Genomic DNA, 23,359 nt, shown 5'->3' on the forward strand with positions numbered 1-23,359 from the left:
AATATGAAAAGTCAATTTTTCCAAACTTTATAATTCGTTTATAATTGTACCTGAATTTTATGTTAAAACACATCGATTGATTGACTAACAATCCTATTCAATAAAGATTGGAGTTTAGTGCATCTGTCATGTGTGGGATTCTAAAACATCTGAGAACTGACAGGCTTGCTATATATATATATAGTGACACAGTAGTTGGACTACTTAGACCACTTGGCCATTAAGACCCCTACAACACTTGGTGTGTTCCATAAGTTGCACTATAACCACTGGTTGAAGGTAAACAGTATTAGAATTGCTATATATATATATTTTCATTCAAATTTTAATGATAAGTAAAGATCCACATGTATGAATCTTTGACTCAAAATTCTGTGGAAGTAGCACAAGTCATGTCAAATTCAAATATGTAATTTGCTGTAATGACATCGATTAAAAAAAAAAAAACTAAAAGGATAATATTTTAATACAATGAAACATGATATACATGTGCACAGTATATATGTATGGCTAGCGGTCTTTTAGGAAATGTATTAAAATAAAAATCCAAATACTTATTCCAAAAAACGATTGATCAATGTTGTAGTGATTGAATTAGCTAAATAGATTTCTGGATAAGCAGTCTTTTTAATCAACAAATATATAACCCTAATGGAAACAAACTAAGAACCAACAGAAATTTAAAAATGATTACTATTATTATTATTTATTATGAAGACCAACAGTTGACCAAAACTTGATTTTTTTTTTCAATTCGAATATTGAATAGGGTAAACACTGTAAATAAAAAAAAAGATTATTTCCCTCTGTTAAAAGATGAATTTCGCCTTAAAGTGTTAAATTTTTTTTGGGAGGAAGAAAGAAAGTCCAATCTTTTAGCAAAATATCTGCTGATGAAAAATTTACATTTTTGTGTACATTTAACTGGTATCCCATAACATGCATAACTAAAGTTGTTAGAGGGGCTTATTAAAGGATTTAAATCCTGAGAAATAACCTAGCTGACAAGATGAATTAGAATAATATTAAACTCATTTTTTATTACTTTAATTTTATCATAGGTTTATCAGATATATATTTGTTTTGTTATAATTCCATTGATTTCATAACAATCTCATTAAGAATGTTGTACTTTAATTTAAAATTTGCAAAAGGTATCACCTCCTAAAAAATTTCTAAATATATGATATACTTATAATCATATAATAGTTGAATGTTTGTTAATTTAAAGTTTTGTATTTTTTGTAAGGAATGTGATTTGTATGTCATTAAGAATTTTTTTTTTAATTTTACACTAATAATTAATTTGAATTGATTTGATTTTACACTTGAGAGTTCAAAATGTCAACCATCAAACAATATTGACTTTAAGATATTTTTTGCAAAATGACTTTTTTTAGATTGGATTTGTTATCCTCCTCAACGGCTGCTGTAAAGTCATTACTGTCCATTTTTTTTCTCTTCTGCACTTCCCTTGAAAGGAGCTGGTGATCTGTTGTGCAGTCAAGTATTCATTTCTGCTGAATCTGTATTTTCCAGTGACTTCATCAGCAACTACAACTGGGTCCTCCTTTCTTCCAGTTTGGTTTCCTTTGTCAAATTTTTGAATAAGATATTCTTTCTGATGAACACTGAATTGCACTTGTGATTTCCGAAATTTCAAAGCCCACCCTTGTTCTAACTCTGATGAAGAAGATTCACTTTGAGTGTTGTCAGAAGCAAGTGTGATAGAACCAGCAAAGCTTGCACTTTCTTTAACTTTTTCAGCATACATTGACTTTGCTTTGTCTGACAGAGGTTGCTTTTCCTGTCTGAAGTCACAGAATCCTAGCATAACATGCTGATCTAAGCTAGAATTCCTGCTGAATGTTCGTACACAACCTTCATTTGGACAATAAAATAAATCTTTAATAGCATTTGTCTTTGGCATGTTGATAGAAGGAAGAACAACAATGGAATTTGTCCAGTTAGCAACTGTATTCATTTCTGTTACTTTAATATTTTCTTTGAAGATTTTAGTCCATGGGAAAACTTTTCCTAAAAAATAAAATTAACTATACAATGTTTTTTTTTTATTCACTGGTATAGGTAAATTATTTCATGTTGTAGAGTTATATCCCTTTCAACATTTATGTATTTTTCATTTATACAAGTAAAAAACAAGAATGTGTCCATAGTACACAAATGCCCCACTTGCACTATCATTTTCTATGTTTAGTGGACCGTGAAATTGGAAAGATCATAACATAGGGAACATGTATACTAACTAAGTTTCAAGTTGATTGGACTTCAACTTCATCAAAAACTACCTTAACCAAAAACTTTAACCTGAAATTAGCACTGTCATTTTCTAAGTTCAGTGAACGGTGAAATTGGGTAAAAACTCTAATGTGGCATTAAAATTAGAAAGATCATATCATAGGGCACATGTGTACTAAGTTTCAAGTTGATTGGACTTCAACTTCATCAAAAACTAACCTGAAGCAGGACAGACGGACGGACAGCGAACGAACAGACCTACACTGCTACTGACCAGAAAACATAATGCCCCTCTACTATTGTAGGTGGGGCATAAAGAGTCTTATGTTGTTCTACTTGTGAATTTATTTTTGACTTCATTGCTCTAATAAAGTGTTGATTGTGTGTCATAAAAAGATTTCTGTACTATATACTTTTTTGGAGCTTACTGGTAGCTGGTTGTCTGGTTTGGTTACTAGTCCCCTACCAATGTAGTTGAAGGGGACTTTAGGTTTGCACTCCATCTACCTGTCTGTCCATCCGTCAGTCAGGCAAATCAGTTTTCCATGTTCATGTTTGAAGATATTGATTTGATATTTGGTGGATTGTTTTATTATGACAAGTCACATATCTAGTTTACTTTTTATTAATGGTCTGAAGATTTTGTGTCGAATTATGGTCCTTGGACATACAAAATTCATTTAAACATTCAATTTCAACAATTTTTTCGTTAGCTTGAAGATACCGACTTGATATTTGTTATATAGTTTACACCATTAAACAAGTTAGAATTTTGTTTCAATACAATAACTTTTCAACCGGTAGGAGACTATGTATTGCCATGCAATACTCACTGAATGCTTGTTATATCAAATATACACCCCTTCACAACCTCCTGAATCAAGTCATTATTGTCTAGTACAAACATTATTTTCATCTAATCTTGCCTACCTTTCCCAATACCATAGGCTTTCCACACAGTAACACCATCTTTGCTGAATTGAAAGTTGTGATATGATGATATTGCAGGTATTGGTTTGACAGCTGCACTCTTTTCAACATCAATAACTACATCAACCACTTTAACTTTGTATGTGCTTCCAGCAAATTGTTTGAAGTCAATTGCCTACAAAAAAGAAATGATAAAACTATAATTTACATGTATCTTTAAAAATGTTAGACTGATTTTTATCAAAACGACAATTTTACATTTAGATTTACTAGCAGTAGCATTGCAAACCTAAAATAAATAAACAGTTTGTTAGTTTTCTTGTTTTCTTGCACTACATCCGTCATTTCATATATATTTATATAGCTTACTACAATGTAAGCCTGCTAAGGGGTATAAGTTTTACTCATTGTTGAAGCTGTACAGAGACATATAAATGTTTACTATTATGTTATTTAGTTTCTGGTCTCTATATATAGTTGTCTCATTGGCAATCAAGCCACATTATACTATATAAGAAAAGTCAATTTGATAATACATTGGATATAATTTTGTCTCTGATATTATAAACATTCATCATTATTTCTCCTTAGTCCAATTGTAACCTTGACCTTTCAATACTACATAATATAGAACTGCAAACTTAGTTTGGTACACATTTCTCAAGGTAGTTCAACAAATTGCAAATTTTCGTAAGGAATGAGTACACACTTTGCAAAAATACAATATCAAATATCCAGGATTATGTACATTTTCCTCAAACCACGAAAATACATGAAATAGGTACACACGAAAATAAATGAATCCTAAGTAATAAAAAAAACTTTGAATACCTGCTTCATTTGCTTGGCACTAAGAACATCATTCCCTTCATTTATATACCGCTTTATTGATGATTTTATGTGTGATGATTTGCGGTCACATGGCCCCTTTCCATCCTGGGATTCACAAAAATCATAGGAAATTAAATTATTTCCTAACTGTTGATGCAGTGTTATAATTGTATTGCTGCTCTTGTAGCAGCCAGCATTATCAGACCAGAAATGAAACTTGATAGCTTTAGGATGTAATTCAGCAAGCAAATCTTTGGCTACATCTTCTAACACTGCTGATGTTGTAGCTGAATCCTGTGAAGCAGGTGTATCAAAAATATGCACATATGTTGTACTTGTCAGCTGTTCATCTTCACCTTTCATATAAGCAACACTTATATGCCAATTTAAGCCACGCTTGGCAAACCAATCAGTTTGTCCTTCTCTATACCTCCGTGGCAGAAATTTCATTGCCCAATCAGCAATAATAAGGCACTCATTATCATCCATGTCTGAAAGAATATTGGTTCTTGCTCTATTCTGGTTTCGGGATCGGATTAAGTGCATTTTCCACTCCTGGATATCTGATACAGCCTTTTCAACCTGTAAAAAGCAGGGCAAACAAGATAACAATAAGATAGTAGCAGGTGTCCCTCATGTATAAATTAATTTTAGTCAATGACTCAAACAAATGTTAACAATAAAGCTGAAATAATCCTCTCTATTTTTGTGCAATGCAAATACTACCTAACATGCCTCAATGACAAAATATAATTCCTATATCACATTATCACTTCATCAGTGGAGATGTGGACCTATACAAGAACTGCACCATAATTATTTGGAATTATTCAAATGAAGTCATCATGGTCATTGTAGTTTAAAGTAATCAACACAGGGGAATTTCACTCACAAAAATTACAACTTACAGGAGCTAATGCGTAAAGATCACTTGAATTTTTTTTCACATGAAATTAACATGACATTTTAAAAATAAAGTTAATCTTATAACATCTAAATTTTCAAATTTAATGAAAATCATGAAAAATACCAATTATTTTTTTGGTGAAGTATTCATGAAGTTCATGTGAAAAATTTCACCTGAGATTCACATAAATCCTGGAGAAAAAATTGTACACTTTATATTTGGTCAGGTTACAGATTATGTTATATTTTGCATACTATTTCTGGTAGTAAATTTTGTAGGCATAAGCTTTTCAAAATTTTTGTTTCAACATTCTTATTGCAATTTTTACTTTGTACTATATTATTCTTGGAATACTGACTGAAAATGTAAATTTATTTTTCTATAATTAAAGCAACATGTACCGGTACACAATGTGTTACTGTATTATAAATACATGTGTTAACATTACTGTAAAATGTCAAGTTCCTTTGTACTTTCATATCATACCACAAAGCACAACCATTCAATGCATGTACATATGAAATAATGGTTTAACTTAATCATGTTAATTTACCTGGAATAAGACAGCTTCCTTATTTTCAAAGACAGCTTCATCTGCTAAGGTCTGGATTTCCTTGAATAAGCTGTCAATAGTGTCACAGTTCAAACATGTGTCAGTGTGTATGTGATTTATACAGTCCCTCCTGAAACAAGATTCTTTGTCACTCAAGGCAAAACCAATGCAGTGATCAGGTACTGGATTTTCTTCTGTTAAATGTACCTATTATGGGAAAAAGAAAGAAATAGATATAATCAAAAAGACTCACACAGCTTAAAATCAACAAAGTTATATTTATCATATAAATTTCTTATATTTAGATTTTTGATGAAGGAAAAGCCAGAAAAATCCTGGCCTGGAATGTATGAAGTGTTATTCTCATTTTTGTCCATTTAAAGCTTCACATTCTAGAACTTGTAAGTTACATATACAGGAGTTGTCCTTCTTTGTCTGCAATTTCTGAAGTTAATTCAATAGAGGTAATGAAAATAATTAGATGCTTGTTTTTTTTTTTTACATTTCTAAAAATCGAAAACCCACAGAATAAAAGTGGGTCTTAATGTTAAGAAACCATATAGTACTTTAGTCACTTATAGATGATATATTTTGTAAATATATATGTTTTCAATTTAGACTTGTTTATACATTTGTATAAAATATATAAATATTTTAATTAAATAAAAATAATACTCAATTGGGTAAAAAAAATTAGTATGTAAACAAATTAATATAACCCCTTGGCTGTTATGGTTTATTTTTGACATTTTTATATCTTCGAATAAGATCCAGGTTTGGTTATTATTAATCTGCATGGCAAAACAGAGATAAACAGTTTATCATTCTTTTTTTCTAGTCTTGATGATCATGAACATTTTAGATTTCAAGAAAGGAAACCATGATAGTATACTTATTTCAGAAAAGTTTATTCTCACTTTGTGATTGAGTATAGAGGAAATTTCAGTATGTTGAGTAGTACCTTGAAATCTGATTTCATGTATCTTTTTGCCTCAACTAGTTTGGTCTTTAATTCTTTTGTTTTCTCTTGAGTAATTTCTACTTTGTCAAGAATCCCCTCAAGGTCATTAAAAGCCCGGCCTCCTTCAGCGATGAAATAATCTATGCCTTCAACAGACTTCCTGAAAGATGCTGCACATTCATCTAGTATCTTTTACATAGTGCTTGTTCCTACAAAAAAATAAATTCATAAAAAAATATAACTAACAAGAAGTAATTGTAACAGGATGCTGTTACGAAGTCTCCCAAACAAAGCTCCGATAACTCCCCATTCATATGGTTCCATGTTCATTTGATTTGATTTTTTGTCCCATACAAGAATATATATGGCTTACGAGTAGGGATCTCCACCATTTACAAGTTTTCAAACAGGAGGGGGTGGTGGTGACCCCCAGGGACTTTACCTACATTTCATTTGATTTGTTTTATTGTCCCCTACAAGAAAATATACGGTTTAGGGGTGGGGATCTGGACCGTTTACAAGATAATAGTACATTCTCAAATTGAACGGGGTGGGGGTGACCCCCAGGAACTTCCATCTAATTTTATGTGATTCGTTTTATTGTCCCATACAAGAATATATATGGTTTAGGGGTGGGGATCTGGACCGTTTTCAAGTTTTCAAACAAGAGGGGTTGGGGTGACCCCCTAGGGACTTCCCTTTTATTTCATTTGATTTGTTTTATTGTCCCCTACAAGAATATATATGGTTTAGGGGTGGGGATCTGGACCGTTTACAAGTTTTCAAACAAGAGGGGGTGGGGTGACCCCCTAGGAACTTCCCATTTATTTCATTTGATTTGTTTTATTGTCCCCTACAAGAATATATATGGTTTAGGGGTGGGGATCTGGACTGTTTACAAGATAATAGTACATTCTCAAATTGAACGGGGTGGGGGTGACCCCCAGGAACTTCCATCTAATTACATGTGATTTGTTTCATTGTCCCATACAAGAATATATATGGTTTAGGGGTGGGGATCTTGACCGTTTACAAGTTTTCAAACAAGAGGGGGTGGGGTGACCCCCTAGGGACTTCCCTTTTATTTCATTTGATTTGTTTTATTGTCCCCTACAAGAATATATATGGTTTAGGGGTGGGGATCTGGACCGTTTACAAGTTTTCCAACAAGAGGGGGTGGGGTGACCCCCTAGAGACTTCCCTTTGATTTCATTTGATTTGTTTTATTGTCCCCTACAAGAATATATATGGTTTAGGGGTGGGGATCTGGACCGTTTACAAGTTTTCCAACAAGAGGGGGTGGGGTGACCCCCTAGGGACTTCCCTTTTATTTCATTTGATTTGTTTTATTGTCCCCTACAAGAATATATATGGTTTAGGGGTGGGGATCTGGACCGTTTACAATATAATAGCACATTCTCAAATTGAAGGGGGTAGGGATGACCCCCCAGGGCATCCCCCTATATTTCATGTGATTTATTTTATTGTCCTATAATCATTTCTGAAGACTGCATGTATCTATCACTTATAGTTTTCAAGTTATATTCATTTAAAAAATTTTGAAAATAAAATCCCATAGGGTTCTATAGTAAAACCCTCCCTGCTTTCTACCCCCCAAAACACCCCTTAATAGACCCCAATGCACAAACGAAAGTTTGATGGCTCATCTAGACATATTAGTCTACCATTTTATGAAATCCTAAGTCAATCTGACAAGCGGTTTTAGAGAAACGCTGCGGACAAGTTCATTTTTTAAAGCGGCGGAAGAAGAAGAAGAATAATAAAAATAATAAGAACTGAGCAAAAACAATAAGTCTCCAAACTTTGTTTGGGAGACTTAATTAAAAAACAATAATCGATTGATGAATAATAAATGTTTGTGATTATTTTTAAAATAGATATAAACAATAAACATTGACACCATATTGCATTCAACAATGAGCAAAGTACATAGTCAGCTATAAAAGGCGCAAAAAAGACAAAAGTTAAACAATTCGAACAAGAAAATTGAAGGCTTAATCTGTGTGTATAAGAGAATAGAGTTCCATTGTCACCCCCATTGCACTTATCTAATATTTTGAAGGGGCATTACTCTTTTAAAAAAAGTCGATTGTCCTCAAATAATAAACTTGTCATATTGCTGATATCAACCCAAAACTTAATAGCGGACAGACAGACAGACACCTGGACACCTGGTGAAATGGACGGATGTACAGGAACATTAGTATTCTAAGTCACATTTAACTGAATTCAAAATTATTTAAAGTGTTATTTTACTTACCAAGTGACACAATGTTTTCTTCCTCACAGTACTGTTTGTATTGTCTGACTATACTAGATGGAGCAATGGCTCGGATGACATTTGGAGTTTTTATTATTTCTCCAGTTGAAAGTTTTAAAGTTTTTTCACCAAATGGGAGATCTTTAACAATGTGACTTGATGTAATAAAGTCTATAAAGTTTTCCAAAGTTCCTTCATCAATTTTCTGTCTTTTGGTATCCTTGACTAATATGGGCATCCCACATCCTTCAGATTCTTCATGATGCCGTGACATATTGTACCTATATCTAGTCAAGCCTGGGATGAGCATGGACACTTCATCAAAGCTTTTATCCTTTGATATTATGGATAACAGTTGTTGTCTCAGTGTCCATGTCTCAGCCTTGTTGAAGGAATCTGTTAATGCCATTAATAATGGATCAGCTGCTAACATTTGATTTTTCTGGTCATTTGTTGATGGAAATAATACTTCCGCTAAAAGATCACCTTCACCTGGGCATATCGTGGATAGTACCAAATCAACACAGTCCTTAGCTTTTTGGATGTATCTTCTTTGGGATCTTTCACTGCAGTCTGTGAATGATGATTGAAGATACTTAACAGGACTGCAGCCAGCAGTTTGTAGAAAATCATTTAGTTTCTCAAGTTTTCCAATATTTACCACAGAGGCTTCTGTTGCCTGACTAGAGAGTTCTTGGCTACTCATGTCTAAATCACTGTTTTGGCTCTACAAAGAAAAACATACATCAGCACATAGAACAGTATCTCATTTACAACAATGTTGCTACACATTATAATTGTACACAAGGAATGGTGTAGTATAAATATAACAAAAGTGCAGATGCTGAAATGACTTTTTTGGTAACGTATCATGAATTAATTTATGTTGAAAGTCTGTAATTAAGGTACAATTATCACATAACCTTTGCAATAGGCAAACGTATGGCCCTCAACAATGAGCAAAGCCCATACCGCATAGTCAGCTATAAAAGGCACCTAAATGACAATGTAAAACAATTCAAACGAGAAAACTTACAACCTTAATTTATATAAACTAGAGGCTCTAAAGAGCCTGTGTCGCTCACCTTGTTGTCTGTGAATATTAAACATAGCAAAAGATGGATTCATGACAAAATTGTGTTATGGTGATGGTGATGTGTTTGTAGATCTCACTTTACTAAACAGTCTTGCTGCTTACAATTATCTCTATCTATAATAAACTTGGACCAGAAGTTTCAGTGGAAAATGTTAGTGAAAATTTACAAATTTTATGAAAATTGTTAAAAATTGACTATAAAGGGCAATAACTCCTTAGGGGGTCAATTGACCATTTCAGTCATGTTGACTTATTTGTAAACATTACTTTGTTGAACATTATTGCTGTTTACTTTCTTGAACATTATTGCTGTTTACAGTTTATCTTTATCTATAATAATATTCAAGATAATAACCAAAAACAGTAAAATTTCCTTAAAATTACCAATTTAGGGGCAGCAACCCAACAACAGGTTGTCCGATTCATCTGAAAATCACAGGGTAGATAGATCTTGACCTGATGAACAATTTTACCGACAGATTTGCTCTAAATGCTTTGGTTTTTGAGTTATAAGCCAAAAACTGCATTTTACCCCTATGTTCTATTTTTAGCCGTGGCGGCCATCTTGGTTGGTTGACCGGGTCACGCTTCACATTTTTTTAAACTAGATACCCCAATGATGATTGTGGACAAGTTTGGTTTAATTTGGCCAAGCAGTTTCAGAGGAGAAGATTTTTGTAAAAGTTAACAATGACGACGGACGACGCCGGACGCCGGACGCAAATTGATGGGAAAAGCTCACTTGGCCCTTCGGACCAGGTGAGCTAAAAAATGAACGAAAAGCAAATATGCAGCACATAAACAAACAACAACCACTAAATTACAGGCTCCTGACTTGAGACAGGCACATAAACTAATACATTTAACACATTATCCTAAACTATTTTACAAGCTTACAAGATAAACCTGTATATTACTCTATAATCTACTTACATGTCCCCCTGTAGTAATTGATAGATAGTTCAGTTTTCTTTTACGGGTTTGTACTCCTTCTATATTTGCATTTTTCTGAAACAGTAAAACAATGGATTGATAGAAAAACTGGATTTACGCAATTCCCTCCCCCCTTTTATTTTGCTTGCTGTATGCATGAGCATAGTTCCAAATATTTTGTTTTTAACATACAGTGGTGTTGGCTTAGAACTCAAAATTGTAACGCTGTCTGTAAGACACAAATGATGCCCCACTTGACCATAGGAAATTATAAATTTAACACTTTGTATGATGAACATTCTACAAACTATTAAAGCTGAACCTACAGATCTGTAGTAGGAGATAGCCAGATTATCTGCACTGATTTTCTAACTTGTGAGACATTTCTAATATAAACCTATGATATAAGTTTCATAATATTCATGGAAAAAATGTACACATGAGCATTTGGAAATTTTCCATATATTTAATATTTACAAAGGGAAATAACTGGGTTTTTTTTTCTAACATATCTTATAATTTTAGTGACCAGAGACAGGGTCACAGTGGTTTACTTCTGCTAAAAACCTATTAACGACACTTCTATCAAGCATGTTATACATTTCAGAAACTATTTTTTAGCTTACCAGTAGACATTTGTCTTCAGACAAGGTAGAAATATCTGTGCTTTCAGAGGGATGTTCTAGATTACAATCCATAATTTCATCAGCTGTGCATATCTAGCAAAAAAAAAACAACATAAATAAACCTAATTAGAAATTTACATTATTGGACGGTAATAAATAAATTCTTCAAATAAAATAAAAAGCACATTGTAACTTTGTATATACAAATGTAATTCTGTATTTGGCAAAACTTTTAGGAATGCTTTAATTTCATACCTTTTTGAGCCTTTTTAACATTTTTTTATTTGAGGTCACTGATAAGTCTTTTGTAGAAGAAACACGTGTCTAGTAGGCGAGTGATATTATCAGATTATAACATGGCATTTTTCATATCGCATGTATTATCAGCCCTAGGTTCAATATCAGCCCAAGAGCTGCATGGCTCGAGGTCTGATATTGACTGAGGGCTGATAATACATGCGATATGAAAAATGTCATGTTATGATCTTTTTATTATATGCTTCAACAATGGAGAAAAATAACAGATTCATGTATTGATCCTTTTACGTGGTTCCCAAATAAAGGATCAAAGAGTGAAAAGTTCATGGACATCGGACCCCAAATTTAGTACATTCGATATGAAATATTTTTACCATATGCCTCAACACAGAAGAAAAGGTAACTTTCTAAATTATGTTTGAAACTTTTAAAAAATGCATTTATTTAATAATTTTTTTTACACTATATACTTTTCCGTATCCAAATGATTGTTTTGTACACGACTTTGTAATGTTTTTCACTGAACCGTAGCATTGATGTGTATTTTCCGGAACATGCCGAGTATCACCGGAATGCCATGCGATAACGTTACAGAAAGGCATGTGATAACAATTGAAGCATGTGATAAACTTTTCATATTAGCCCGCTAAGCACCAATTCGAAAAATATGGAATGTACGTTAATTTAAATGCTATTATCATACAGTAAAAATCATATCACTGGAAAGCTAAGAATGTGTACTTTCTAAATATCCCGGTCATCAAAAGAAATTATGGTGCAATTATTTTTAAATCGAGGTTATGGGTGCAATTTCAATTCACAGATAATTTCAGTAGAAAAATCAAGTCAAAACAAATGCAAAAACGAAGCAATTCTATAGGAATGCTGTATTACTGTTGGGAAAATATATTTCTATTATAGTATTAATAAATTTAACGGTAACGCACATTACGTAACGTTTTCTCTCAGAGTCATTGAAAATCAACCATTAAGTCACACAAATGTATCTGTAGACGCCCTTGCATTGTCTAAATCTTATAATACCTCCATATCATTTGATTGCAAGTATTTACAAACATATATCTGCAAATTTGATATAAATAATCCGAAAATAAATATTTGAAGCAAGGGGAAAATATTACTTTGGCACTAAGTATAACTTTTTTTGTATCTTGTTTCACCGCTTCAAATGGAGGACAAGGTTATCCTTATATTGAACCTTTTATTTGGCTTTCTTATGTTAAAATTCCGTTAGCGTATAACCTAAATGATCGAAACATCGGACCAATGGGGTGTTGGACCATTTAAGTGTCGGAATATTGCGAATCTTGCGATATCGGAATATTATAGCTTCTTTTTAACTTGTAATCTCAATATTCTTATCGGTCAACATATTCATAAAAACACAACTTCCTTGGCATGGGCATAAAGCAGTACAGCAGATGTTTTGCTCAAAGCGAACACAAGATCTACTATATATATACAGATTGAATTAAAAAATGGGAATGGACATGAGGGATTTGTCAAAGAGACACCAACCCGATCAAAAAGCAAGCAACGGCCAAGACCACCAATGGGTTATCAATGCAGCAAAAAACTCCCACACCCAGAGGCGTTTTTCAGCTGGCCCCTAAATATAAATGTACTTGTTTGAAATGATAATGGACGTCATACTGAGCTTCGAAATATACCCAAGAAATTAAAATAAAAAATCATACAAAACTAACAAAGGCCAGAGGCTCCTAACTTGGGACAGGCGCAAAATTGCGATGGGGGTTAAACATATCTTTTGAGATTTCAAACCTCCCCCTATACCTATACCTATGCGTGAACAGATCAAATCTTGTAGAAAGTTGGATGACATCATACCAGACCGATGTTGCCTTTTAGCCAACCAAAGTCATACGGAGAACTTGTATTGTTTCTGTAGTGAGGCCAACATTGCCTTGGATGAGGTTTGATCGATTTTATATCCATTTACACTACACTGAAGGTTAAAGATAAAAATAGAACCATTTAAATATGATTTATTGTACGGAAATCGACTAATATATTCACTAGAAAAACGATAACGAAATAGATAAGGGATTCCGGAAACTATAGTAATTTAACCCAACATCATAAAATTACAGAAATTGTGATTTTAAGAAATGTTGAGATAAAGTCTTGATCTTGAATGAAAAAACAATAACTGACGAGTTATTTGGTTTGTTCTAAAACAGAAAGAGTGCAAAAGTATTTGATAAAAATTTAATAGATCCAAAAAGTTCAGGATTATGAAAATTTTCGTATCAAATGTCAAATATATAGAACGAATGCAAAAGCATGCGGACTTACAGTTGTAAATATTGTTTTTTAATATTTTAAGAATCTAATTCACTTAATTATTCTGTCTAAAAGAAGAGATATGACTTATTTCCTTTACTTGAAAAACATGTTGTAATTTTATAATTTTCAACTAATTTCTGAAATAAACGTCAATTATACAAAAACTGCACTGTACAATTTTGTGACGACCGGGCAAAAATCAAAGTTTAATCATTATTCTTTCATTTAAAAAAGAAATTAGCCGTATCTTAGGTGGGTGCATTAACGTCCTTAACTAGACGTCTTTTTCAAATAATACACTCCACTATAGGCTAAATATAAAATTTTAATCCTGGTATCTATGCGTTTATTTTATATCTTACCATTTTTTCTTTAAGCTCTTCAGTTTCTTTACCAGTCTTTGTCAATTTCTTTCGGCAGTTTGTGCATATCACTGAAATAATATAATATAAATGAATAAGTCTAGCAAATTACCCTTAAATAACTGAATAATACCTATTACATGTATATATTACAGTGTCAAAGTTTCTTCAGAAGCTTCATATTTTTATCTTTTCTTTCATTATCACCCCCACATTTATTGACATACATGACATAGAATGTTTTTCTCCATGCCAGAGGAAATCTATCACAAGAGACTATTTTCAACAATTTTAACAAGTTTAATTTATTTATATGTTGTATATATTGTGTATATTAACTTTATTTGAGATTGTTTATATTTTCTCCTTCTGTTTTTGGATAGTTGACTTGTTTACCTTGAGCATTTTTTACAGTTCTTAATCAGATTTTTAAATAATTCTTCCATTTCATATTTTGTATTATAGTGAAGGTTTTATATGTAGACATTTTTTTTTACAGTACGCACAGATAGTTTGTAATCACGAACTCTAATCACCGATTTCGGAATGTACCATTCATACCAAGCAAGGATATTTTTTCACATTATGCATTTACTTGCTGAACATAAAGTCAGAATATATTCTTTTAACAATTGAACAGGCCAGATTTATATTAAAAAAAATAAGAACAACAAAACAAACCAGCCTCTCCAGAAAGAACAAATGGTCCATGCCTAATGCAGAATACTGTTTTTGTAGCTTTTCTGGATAATTCAGCATCTGACAAGAGTTGAAGACATGACCATGATGACAGGACACTTTTTAGAAAAAAAGCTCAAAGCCATTCCCTCCAGATTTTGTTTAATACAATTTGGCCTGGAGAACAAAACTGTACAGGTGCAGGTGATATTTTACAAGCCTGGACTGTAATGGAAATGCTGCCTAAATTTAATGTCTGTAAACACCTCCTCTCCCCATTCCCATTTCACCCTAGATTTCCTAAGTCATGTAAGTTGGGTACATTCGAGGTGTCAAGTATTGCCAGTCTCAAAATTATATACATGTATATTGTCACTGTACATAGTATGCATGTTTATATTAATAACAATGATTAAAGGTAATGCCTACCTGTTCCAATGGTTAGAACGATACCAGTATTGCTGTTCACTTTCCTCATCATATCCACTGTGACCTTTCTTTCCCCATGGACCTTTCTTCTGATGTCAACATGGGTTGACAAAAAATGTGGAACACTGCAAAGGCTCGATTTGGTTTTCAGGCGATGATCAAAATTATATTGAATTTTATGTGCAATACAAATGTTGAAATTCTCTGTAGGTTTTCCAAGTAGTAAGCCAAAAGTTGAAAGAATCGTATGTTTTTCAGTTTCAGGAAATGAGGTTATAGCCAAAAAATCATTATTACTGCAATTAATATGTGTTAAAAAAGGTTTAAAGTTACAATTATCCATGTTCATGATGCTGTGTCTGCTTGTCTCATGTTCCCTCCATTGCTATTTTTATGCCTAATGATAAGAGAATTGTTCAAAGGGAAGTAACTCATGCAAAAAGATGCTGATTTCACCAATACTGCATCCTTTTTTTACAGAAAAGGAACTGCTTACCCCACTAATTTTATTTTTTGCATATCTTCACTTGTATTTAATCTAAGCATATGTGTATAGTTTGAGGTCTTAGGAGGTGGATTATAATTTTTTAAAGTAAATTTAAATACATCATTTTTATCTTTTTTTCATCATATTGAAAGCATTTTTCAGATTCCAAATACAATATTTTTATTATGAAGGCAACACACATAGTTCAAAAAGTTTTTGTAACAATTTCTTGCTCACAAAATTATCAGAAATCACTAAATAATGCTAATATTTAGGTTTTTGCCATTACCATGATTACATGAAAAAACACGGAATTTTATCAAATATTGCCAAATTCAAATGGTTTCCATGGTAACTAGAAGAAGAAAATTGAAAAAAAAATTGTTGTTTTCTCTTATTAGTTTAAAAGGAACAAAGTGATTGCATTTTTAATATAATGTATGTCCATGCGTGGCCATGTATTTTTGGTCCTTACAGAGAATTGGTGTTAAGGAACAAATATTTTTTGGCAGTGGCTATTTGACCGGCACCGGCTAAATAGCAAATTTGCTATTTGACCGGCACCGGCAAAATAGCAAATTTGCTATTTAGCCGGCACTGAATAAATTATATCACTGGAATTAAAATGTAAGAATAATAATTAGATATCAAAATTTTATATTTAAAAACTTTTGTTAATACTGTTACTTATATAAAACACTTAAACTTTTAACTATCAAATTAAATATATTATTCTAAAAATCAAAATACAACTCTCCTTTAGAAAAAAAAACTATCATGTTATTGTACCTGTATATGACTTGGGGCAAATGTTATGTAATTTGAAAAATATTACAAACCAAATGAACTGAATATGGGTGAGTACTTTTCAACCTAAATAGTTTGTCAGTATATAGTGTGATAATGGATGATATAACACCTAAAAAAATTGAGCTTAATGCACAATTCAATTCCTACAAAGAGTTTGCATTGGTTATTGAAAATTATGAAAAGGAACATTTTGTTCAGCTGTGGAAAAGGGATGCACGTCCCATCAAAACCATGAAATGTCGAGCACCAAACAGAAACATCAATGAAGAATTAGTATATGGGCAATTGAAATTATGCTGTGTACATGGAGGAAAAGATCACAAGAGTGCATCCTCGGGTAAGTGTATGATTTTAAGGTTATAAGTTGGCCTTTAGTAAAATATATATAGGATGAAAGATTTGAAACAGAGTATAGATGATACAATGAGTTGATTGATTGTTGATTACTTAATGTCCAGTGGCAAATATTTCATGCATGTTCAGGACGATGATACTATGGATATTGTTAGAATATAAGCAGGAGGGCAAATTAAAGCCCATTAAACCATATAAGTTAAATATATATAAGATAAAAGATTTGAAACAGAGTATAGAAGATACTATGAGTTGATTGATTGTTGATTACTTAATGATTATAACAATGTATGAAAACTGTAACTTTTTTTCTAAAATTGTTTTTTTCATTTTAAACAGGTCAGCGTCCTAAGCAGACCACATTTAGGCGAAGCTGTCCTTTCTTCATACAACTACGAACAACAAGTGATGGGAATAAGCTGATGACAACAAATATGTGTTTAGAACACAATCATGTTATAAACCAGAATTTATTTAAGTTCAGACAGACAATAAAGAAAATGATGCTGAGCATGTTCATTTATTCGAAAATTCACGAAAACTAGTTTCCCAAGAAGAAGAACGAGATACTGCTCAACAAGAAGAACACCTACTGTATTCCAGTTGTTGTGGGTCGCGTGTTTCGCATATACTACTTCCACCAAATATGAAGAAACGTGGAAGGCCAAAAGGTTTTACCAAAACTGTCATCGGTCTTCCAAAAAAGCATACCCGAAAAAGCAATTGTGTACCTTTTCATAAGAAAAGTTCTAAAGAAATTGGATTCCTTTTATAAGACTGTTTTGTTGGAAGCGATTTGGCAAAAAATGCTGTTGATAACAACATTTTAATAATCGAGCAACAAGTTGAAGCAAGACCTGAACTTTTAACTGCCTCTTGTTTGGACTCAATTGTTAACATTGATTTAATAAAAAAGTATTGTCACAAAGATGGATGGGAAGCTATTAAGAGCGTATATAATGAGAAGAAAAAGAGGGAAAAAGAACCTTATCTATATATGCAACATATGCACACATGATGCAGATTCAAAGGAAGCCAGTGTAATGTGCAGTTCCTGTTTGGAGTGGCAACATTTATCTTGTGCTAGATTAAAACAACTGCCAAAGGCAAAGAATTAGTTTTGTAACAATTGCAAATGTTAAATCATGTGACTGTCCTTTTGAAATTCGGTAGCAAATAACTTTTAATATTTTCTTTTTTATGTCAGATGTACGTACTTTTACATAACACTATTTTTATCGCAGGACAGGATAATTAAACCATACATTTTACACAGATTTTAACATCAACTTTTTTATAAATATTTTAGAAAAAAATGTATTTAGTAATGTATATACAAATGTGTTTTCATGCTTTTATAAAGTTATAAATTATTCATTTATGCACATCTTCAATATTTTATTTTTTATTGCTTGATATTGTGATAAAATGATATTAAATTATTATTAAGTTTTTTTATTCTCTACTTAATATCACATCAATGAACAGTTTTATTCAGTGCCGGCTAAATAGCAAATTTGCTATTTTGCCGGTGCCGGTCAAATAGCAAATTTGCTATTTAGCCGGAGCCGGTCAAATAGCCACTGCCATATTTTTTCTAGTTTATCCTGCATAATGACGATTACAGACCCTTCATGAACTTTAATAGAACTAGAATACAGGCGATTCCCTTTATCTGGTAAATGACATCACAAAGGCACAAAACGAACTTTAATAGAACTAGAATACAGGCGATCCCCTTTATCTGGTAAATTACATCACAAAGGCACAAAACGAACTTTAATAGATCTAGAATACAGGCTATCCCCTTTATCTGGTAAATGACATCACAAATGCACAAAACTAGAATACAGGCGATGCCCTTTATCTGGTAAATGACATCACAAAGGCACAAAACGAACTTTAATAGAACTAGAATACAGGAGATCCCCTCTATCTGGTAAATGACATCACAAAGGCACAAAACGAACTTTAATAGAACTAGAATACAGGCGATCCCCTCTATCTGGTAAATGACATCACAAAGGCACAAAACGAACTTTAATAGAACTAGAATACAGGTGATCCCCTCTATCTGGTAAATGACATCACAAAGGCACAAAACGAACTTTAATAGAACTAGAATACAGGCGATCCCCCTCTATCTGGTAAATGACATCACAAAGGCACAAAACGAACTTTAATAGAACTAGAATACAGGCGATCCCCCTCTATCTGGTAAATGACATCACAAAGGCACTAAACAAACTTTAATAGAACTAGAATACAGGCAATCCCCTTTATCTGGTAAATGACGTCACAGAGGCATAAAACGGACTTTAATAGAACTTGAATACAGGCGATCCCCTCTATCTGGTAAATGACATCACAAAGGCACAAAACAAACTTCAATAGAACTAGAATACAGTCGATCCCCTATATCTGGTAAATGACATCACAAAGGCACAAAACGGACTTTAATAGAACTAGAATACAGGCGATCCCCTTTATCTGGTAAATGAAGTCACAAAGGCATATAACGGACTTTAATAGAACTAGAATACAGGCGATACCCTTTATCTGGTAAATGACGCAGGGGTGTGGAAATGCTATGCCCGACTCGCACATTTGAACAACCGGACAAGTAATTATTTTTGTCTGGGTTGCCCGTGGACAAGTAAAATAATATAAAAGACAAAGTTCAATTCCAACAGAAATATAGAACTAATTTCAACATGTTCAAAATATATAAAGATGTTCAATTTATGTAAAAGAAACCAATGGTTCATGACGATAAATATTACATAATACCGAAAATAGATAGATTAACAAAATAAATAAAAATAAGTACCCGAGTTGTGTAACATTGCATTGGTTTTGTCCATTGACACGGGATGGTCGATTAGGTTTTATCCATCATGTACCGGAAGTGTCATTTTATATGATTTTGTATCGAGATTCAGATTGATAAATACTTTATAAAACACCAGGCAAGCAAGACAAAAAGAGTAATGAGTCGAGTAAAAACCCTAAAACGCAAATGGAGGATAAGGAGTATTAAAAAAAAATACGGAAGCGAGAATTTCAGACATCGTGAATATCAGATTGCACCTGGCTATCTAGGATGGAAATTCGGAAAATAAATATTTTTTTTGTCTTTATATTTATAGATCAAAGGTCAACATTATTTGTTGTCAGAGTGGTAAATGGAAGGGACGGTGTAATTGCCCATCAATACAATTATAAAAAAAAAAAAACAAAAAAAAAAAACAAGTGTGTTGATCAGTTGAGAGAAACAACAAAAAAGTCAATAGCAATGAATAGTTTATCCATTATTTAATTTCCATTTCTTCACTCACTGTCCTCTAAACTTGTATATCATTATATGTAGAGTGGGGTGCTCATTTTCTCCGGGGACACAATTTCGCCGTTTAAGGATTTTGAGGTGTAAAAACTTCAAAGGATGGCTGAAATGGAAGAAATGTACCCGTAAATTATATTTTTATAACAAATATAATATTTTTTTAAACTGAGACAAAATTGCGGCTCCTACCAAAAATGACCGAAAAACGGACAACGATTTTCGGACAATTTCCTGAATAAAAATCACGATTTCAAAGAAGTATTTCTAAGTAAATATTTGACTGAATGCCCTAATTTTGAATTCTTTATACCTTTGAAATGTCTGCTATTCATCTATAATGCAATTGATTTGATAAAAATTGTTAAAAGCTGCGGTCATTTGGTTTTAAATAGATGTGTAAAAACGGCGAATATGTGTCCCCCATTGACAAAACATCCGGAAATTTCAAACACCCTTTAATCTAACTTTTCAGATGATTTTCTTAAAACAAACCGGTTTTCAAGCTTAAGTATATTTTGCATTTGAAGTTATCTTCATATAGAAATATCAGTATACTTCAAAACATTTAGACCTGAACATAAACTGTAGAAAACATGGAAAGATGTGGCGAAAATGAGCACCTCACTCTACCTACTGGCTACAATTTTTATTCCAAAACTGCTGCAAAAATTACCTGTACATGTTATTTCATTGGTTGGTTTGCTGTAAGGTCATGAAGGTTTTTGTCCCATAGATGTTGACCTACTTTACTAAATTTTTACACATAATAAACAAATGGATTTCACTAAAAGTCTTTGTGATGCAGTTGTAACAGTGCTCAGAATCATATACTAACTACAATGAAATACTTCAATATTTATTGGGACCATCAGGGCAAGTAACTTTTTTTCCAGACAAGTGAACTTTACAGTTTTACTTGCCCAGGGACAAGTGCCCACAGCAAATATTTCCAAACCCCTGTGACGTCACTAAGGCATAGAACGATCTTTAATAGAACTAGAATACAGGCAATCCCCCTCTATCTGGTAAAAGACATCACAAAGGCACAAAACGAACTTTAATAGAACTAGAATACAGGCGATCCCCCTCTATCTGGTAAAAGACATCACAAAGGCACAAAACAAACTTTAATAGAACTAGAATACAGGTTGTCCCCTTTATCTGGTAAATGACATCACAAAGGCACAAAACAAACTTTAATAGAACTAGAATACAGGCTGTCCCCTTTATCTGGTAAATGACATCACAAAGGCACAAAACGAATTTTAATAGAACTAGAATACATGCAATCCCCTTTATCTGGTAAATGACATCACAAAGGCACAAAACGAACTTTAATAGAACTAGAATACAGGCGATCCCCTTTATCTGGTTAATGACATCACAAAAGCACAAAACGAACTTTAATAGAACTAGAATACAGGCAATCCCCTTTATCTGTATCTGGTAAATGACATCACAAAGGCACAAAACGAACTTTAATAGAACTAGAATACAGGCGATCCCCTTTATCTGGTTAATGACATCACAAAAGCACAAAACGAACTTTAATAGAACTAGAATACAGGCAATCCCCTTTATCTGTATCTGGTAAATGACATCACAAAAGCACAAAACGAACTTTAATAGAACTAGAATACAGGCAATCCCCTTTATCTGTATCTGGTAAATGACATCACAAAAGCACAAAACGAACTTTAATAGAACTAGAATACAGGCAATCCCCTTTATCTGGTAAATTACATCACAAAGGCACAAAACGAACTTTAATAGAACTAGAATACAGGCGATCCCCTTTATCTGGTAAATTACATCACAAAGGCACACAACGAACTTTTCTGGTTAAAGTGGTCTATTGCATTTACTTTTTAAATTTAACTTTAACTTATGAATTTTATAATTCTTATTAGATTTCATTTTACTTGAAATACTTTTCTTTTTTATTTCTTTTGCAAACTAACACTAATAGTTACATTTCATTTTTTGAACATTACTTTTGAATTTCTATTCGTTTTTCAGTTCAGTTGACTATGTTTTACGTGTCAACTGTTGTACATTTGTAAACAAATCATTGCTTTCTATTTGATGTACATCTTTGTTCAGGCATGGGCCTCGGTGGCCAAGTGGTCTAAGTAGTTCTACTACTGACAATCACTAGCCATTCAACACTGAGGTTGTGAGTTCAAACCACGTTCGTGCAGGTGCACTCAACTCCAATCTTAATTGCCTAGGATTGTCAGTTTTCCTATCGAAGGTTGGTGGTTTTCTCCGGGCACTCTGACAGGCTTCCTTCTATAATAAACAGCTGCGCCATGAGCGCATGATATGCCTGTCATGTTTTCTAAGAATAAAGTTAAATAACTTCTCAATGTCATATCAGAAATTCATAAAAAACTAAAGGGAGGTTATCTTTATAGATATAAACCAGGCACCAAAGTTTAATGAAATATACTCAAAGCACAAAGGTATTGTCCAACCAGATGCTCCGCAGGGCGCAGCTTTATACGACAGCAGAGGTCGAACCCTGAACAGTTGGGGCAAGTATGGACACAACATTTAAGCTTGATACAACTCTGAATTTGGATCCTGATTAAATAGTTGACACAACATAGGTTTCTGACACAGAATGAATGTGGTCTAAGAACTAAAACTTAAAAACTTAAAAATCTTAAATTGGACATATACCTATATGGTCCAATATCCAAAATCTAAATAAATGGTTAGATTGAACATATCATAGAACTCTAAGAATTCAATTTTAGATGAATTCAAATAAAGTTCAATTTTAGACCCTTTAGACCTCAATGTGGACCTTTTTGATAACCGGGCCAAAATATTAAAAATCTAAACACATGGTTAGATTCAGCATATTGAAGAACCCCATATCTTCAATTTTTGTTGAAATCAAACAACATGAACAAAGTTTAATTTTG

The 23,359-nt window shown here is 32.8% G+C and overlaps 3 protein-coding genes across 3 annotated transcripts in view; all 3 read right to left on the reverse strand.

Annotated features, from left to right (window-relative positions):
• The window catches only part of LOC139483478 (uncharacterized), a 766,788-nt gene that overhangs the window by 324,514 nt on the left and 418,915 nt on the right, over nt 1-23,359 (reverse strand). The window lies entirely within an intron of this gene.
• On the reverse strand, nt 449-6,632 carry LOC139482431 (uncharacterized). The gene is made up of 5 exons (XM_071266326.1): nt 6,442-6,632; nt 5,481-5,687; nt 4,021-4,602; nt 3,190-3,364; nt 449-2,037 (listed from the first exon to the last, which is right to left on the reverse strand). The coding sequence occupies exons 1-5, from the start codon at nt 6,457-6,459 to the stop codon at nt 1,397-1,399; spliced, it is 1,623 nt and encodes a 540-aa protein (XP_071122427.1). The 5' UTR covers nt 6,460-6,632; the 3' UTR covers nt 449-1,396.
• Nucleotides 6,522-15,834, reverse strand: LOC139482432 (uncharacterized). The gene is made up of 6 exons (XM_071266327.1): nt 15,433-15,834; nt 14,326-14,396; nt 11,378-11,470; nt 10,752-10,826; nt 8,723-9,449; nt 6,522-6,650 (listed from the first exon to the last, which is right to left on the reverse strand). Exons 1-6 carry the CDS (start codon nt 15,779-15,781, stop codon nt 6,634-6,636), a joined length of 1,332 nt encoding a protein of 443 aa, XP_071122428.1. The 5' UTR covers nt 15,782-15,834; the 3' UTR covers nt 6,522-6,633.

The sequence above is a fragment of the Mytilus edulis genome, chromosome 7 (genome assembly GCF_963676685.1).
Source record: "Mytilus edulis chromosome 7, xbMytEdul2.2, whole genome shotgun sequence".
NCBI classification, from domain to species: Eukaryota; Metazoa; Mollusca; class Bivalvia; order Mytilida; family Mytilidae; genus Mytilus; species Mytilus edulis.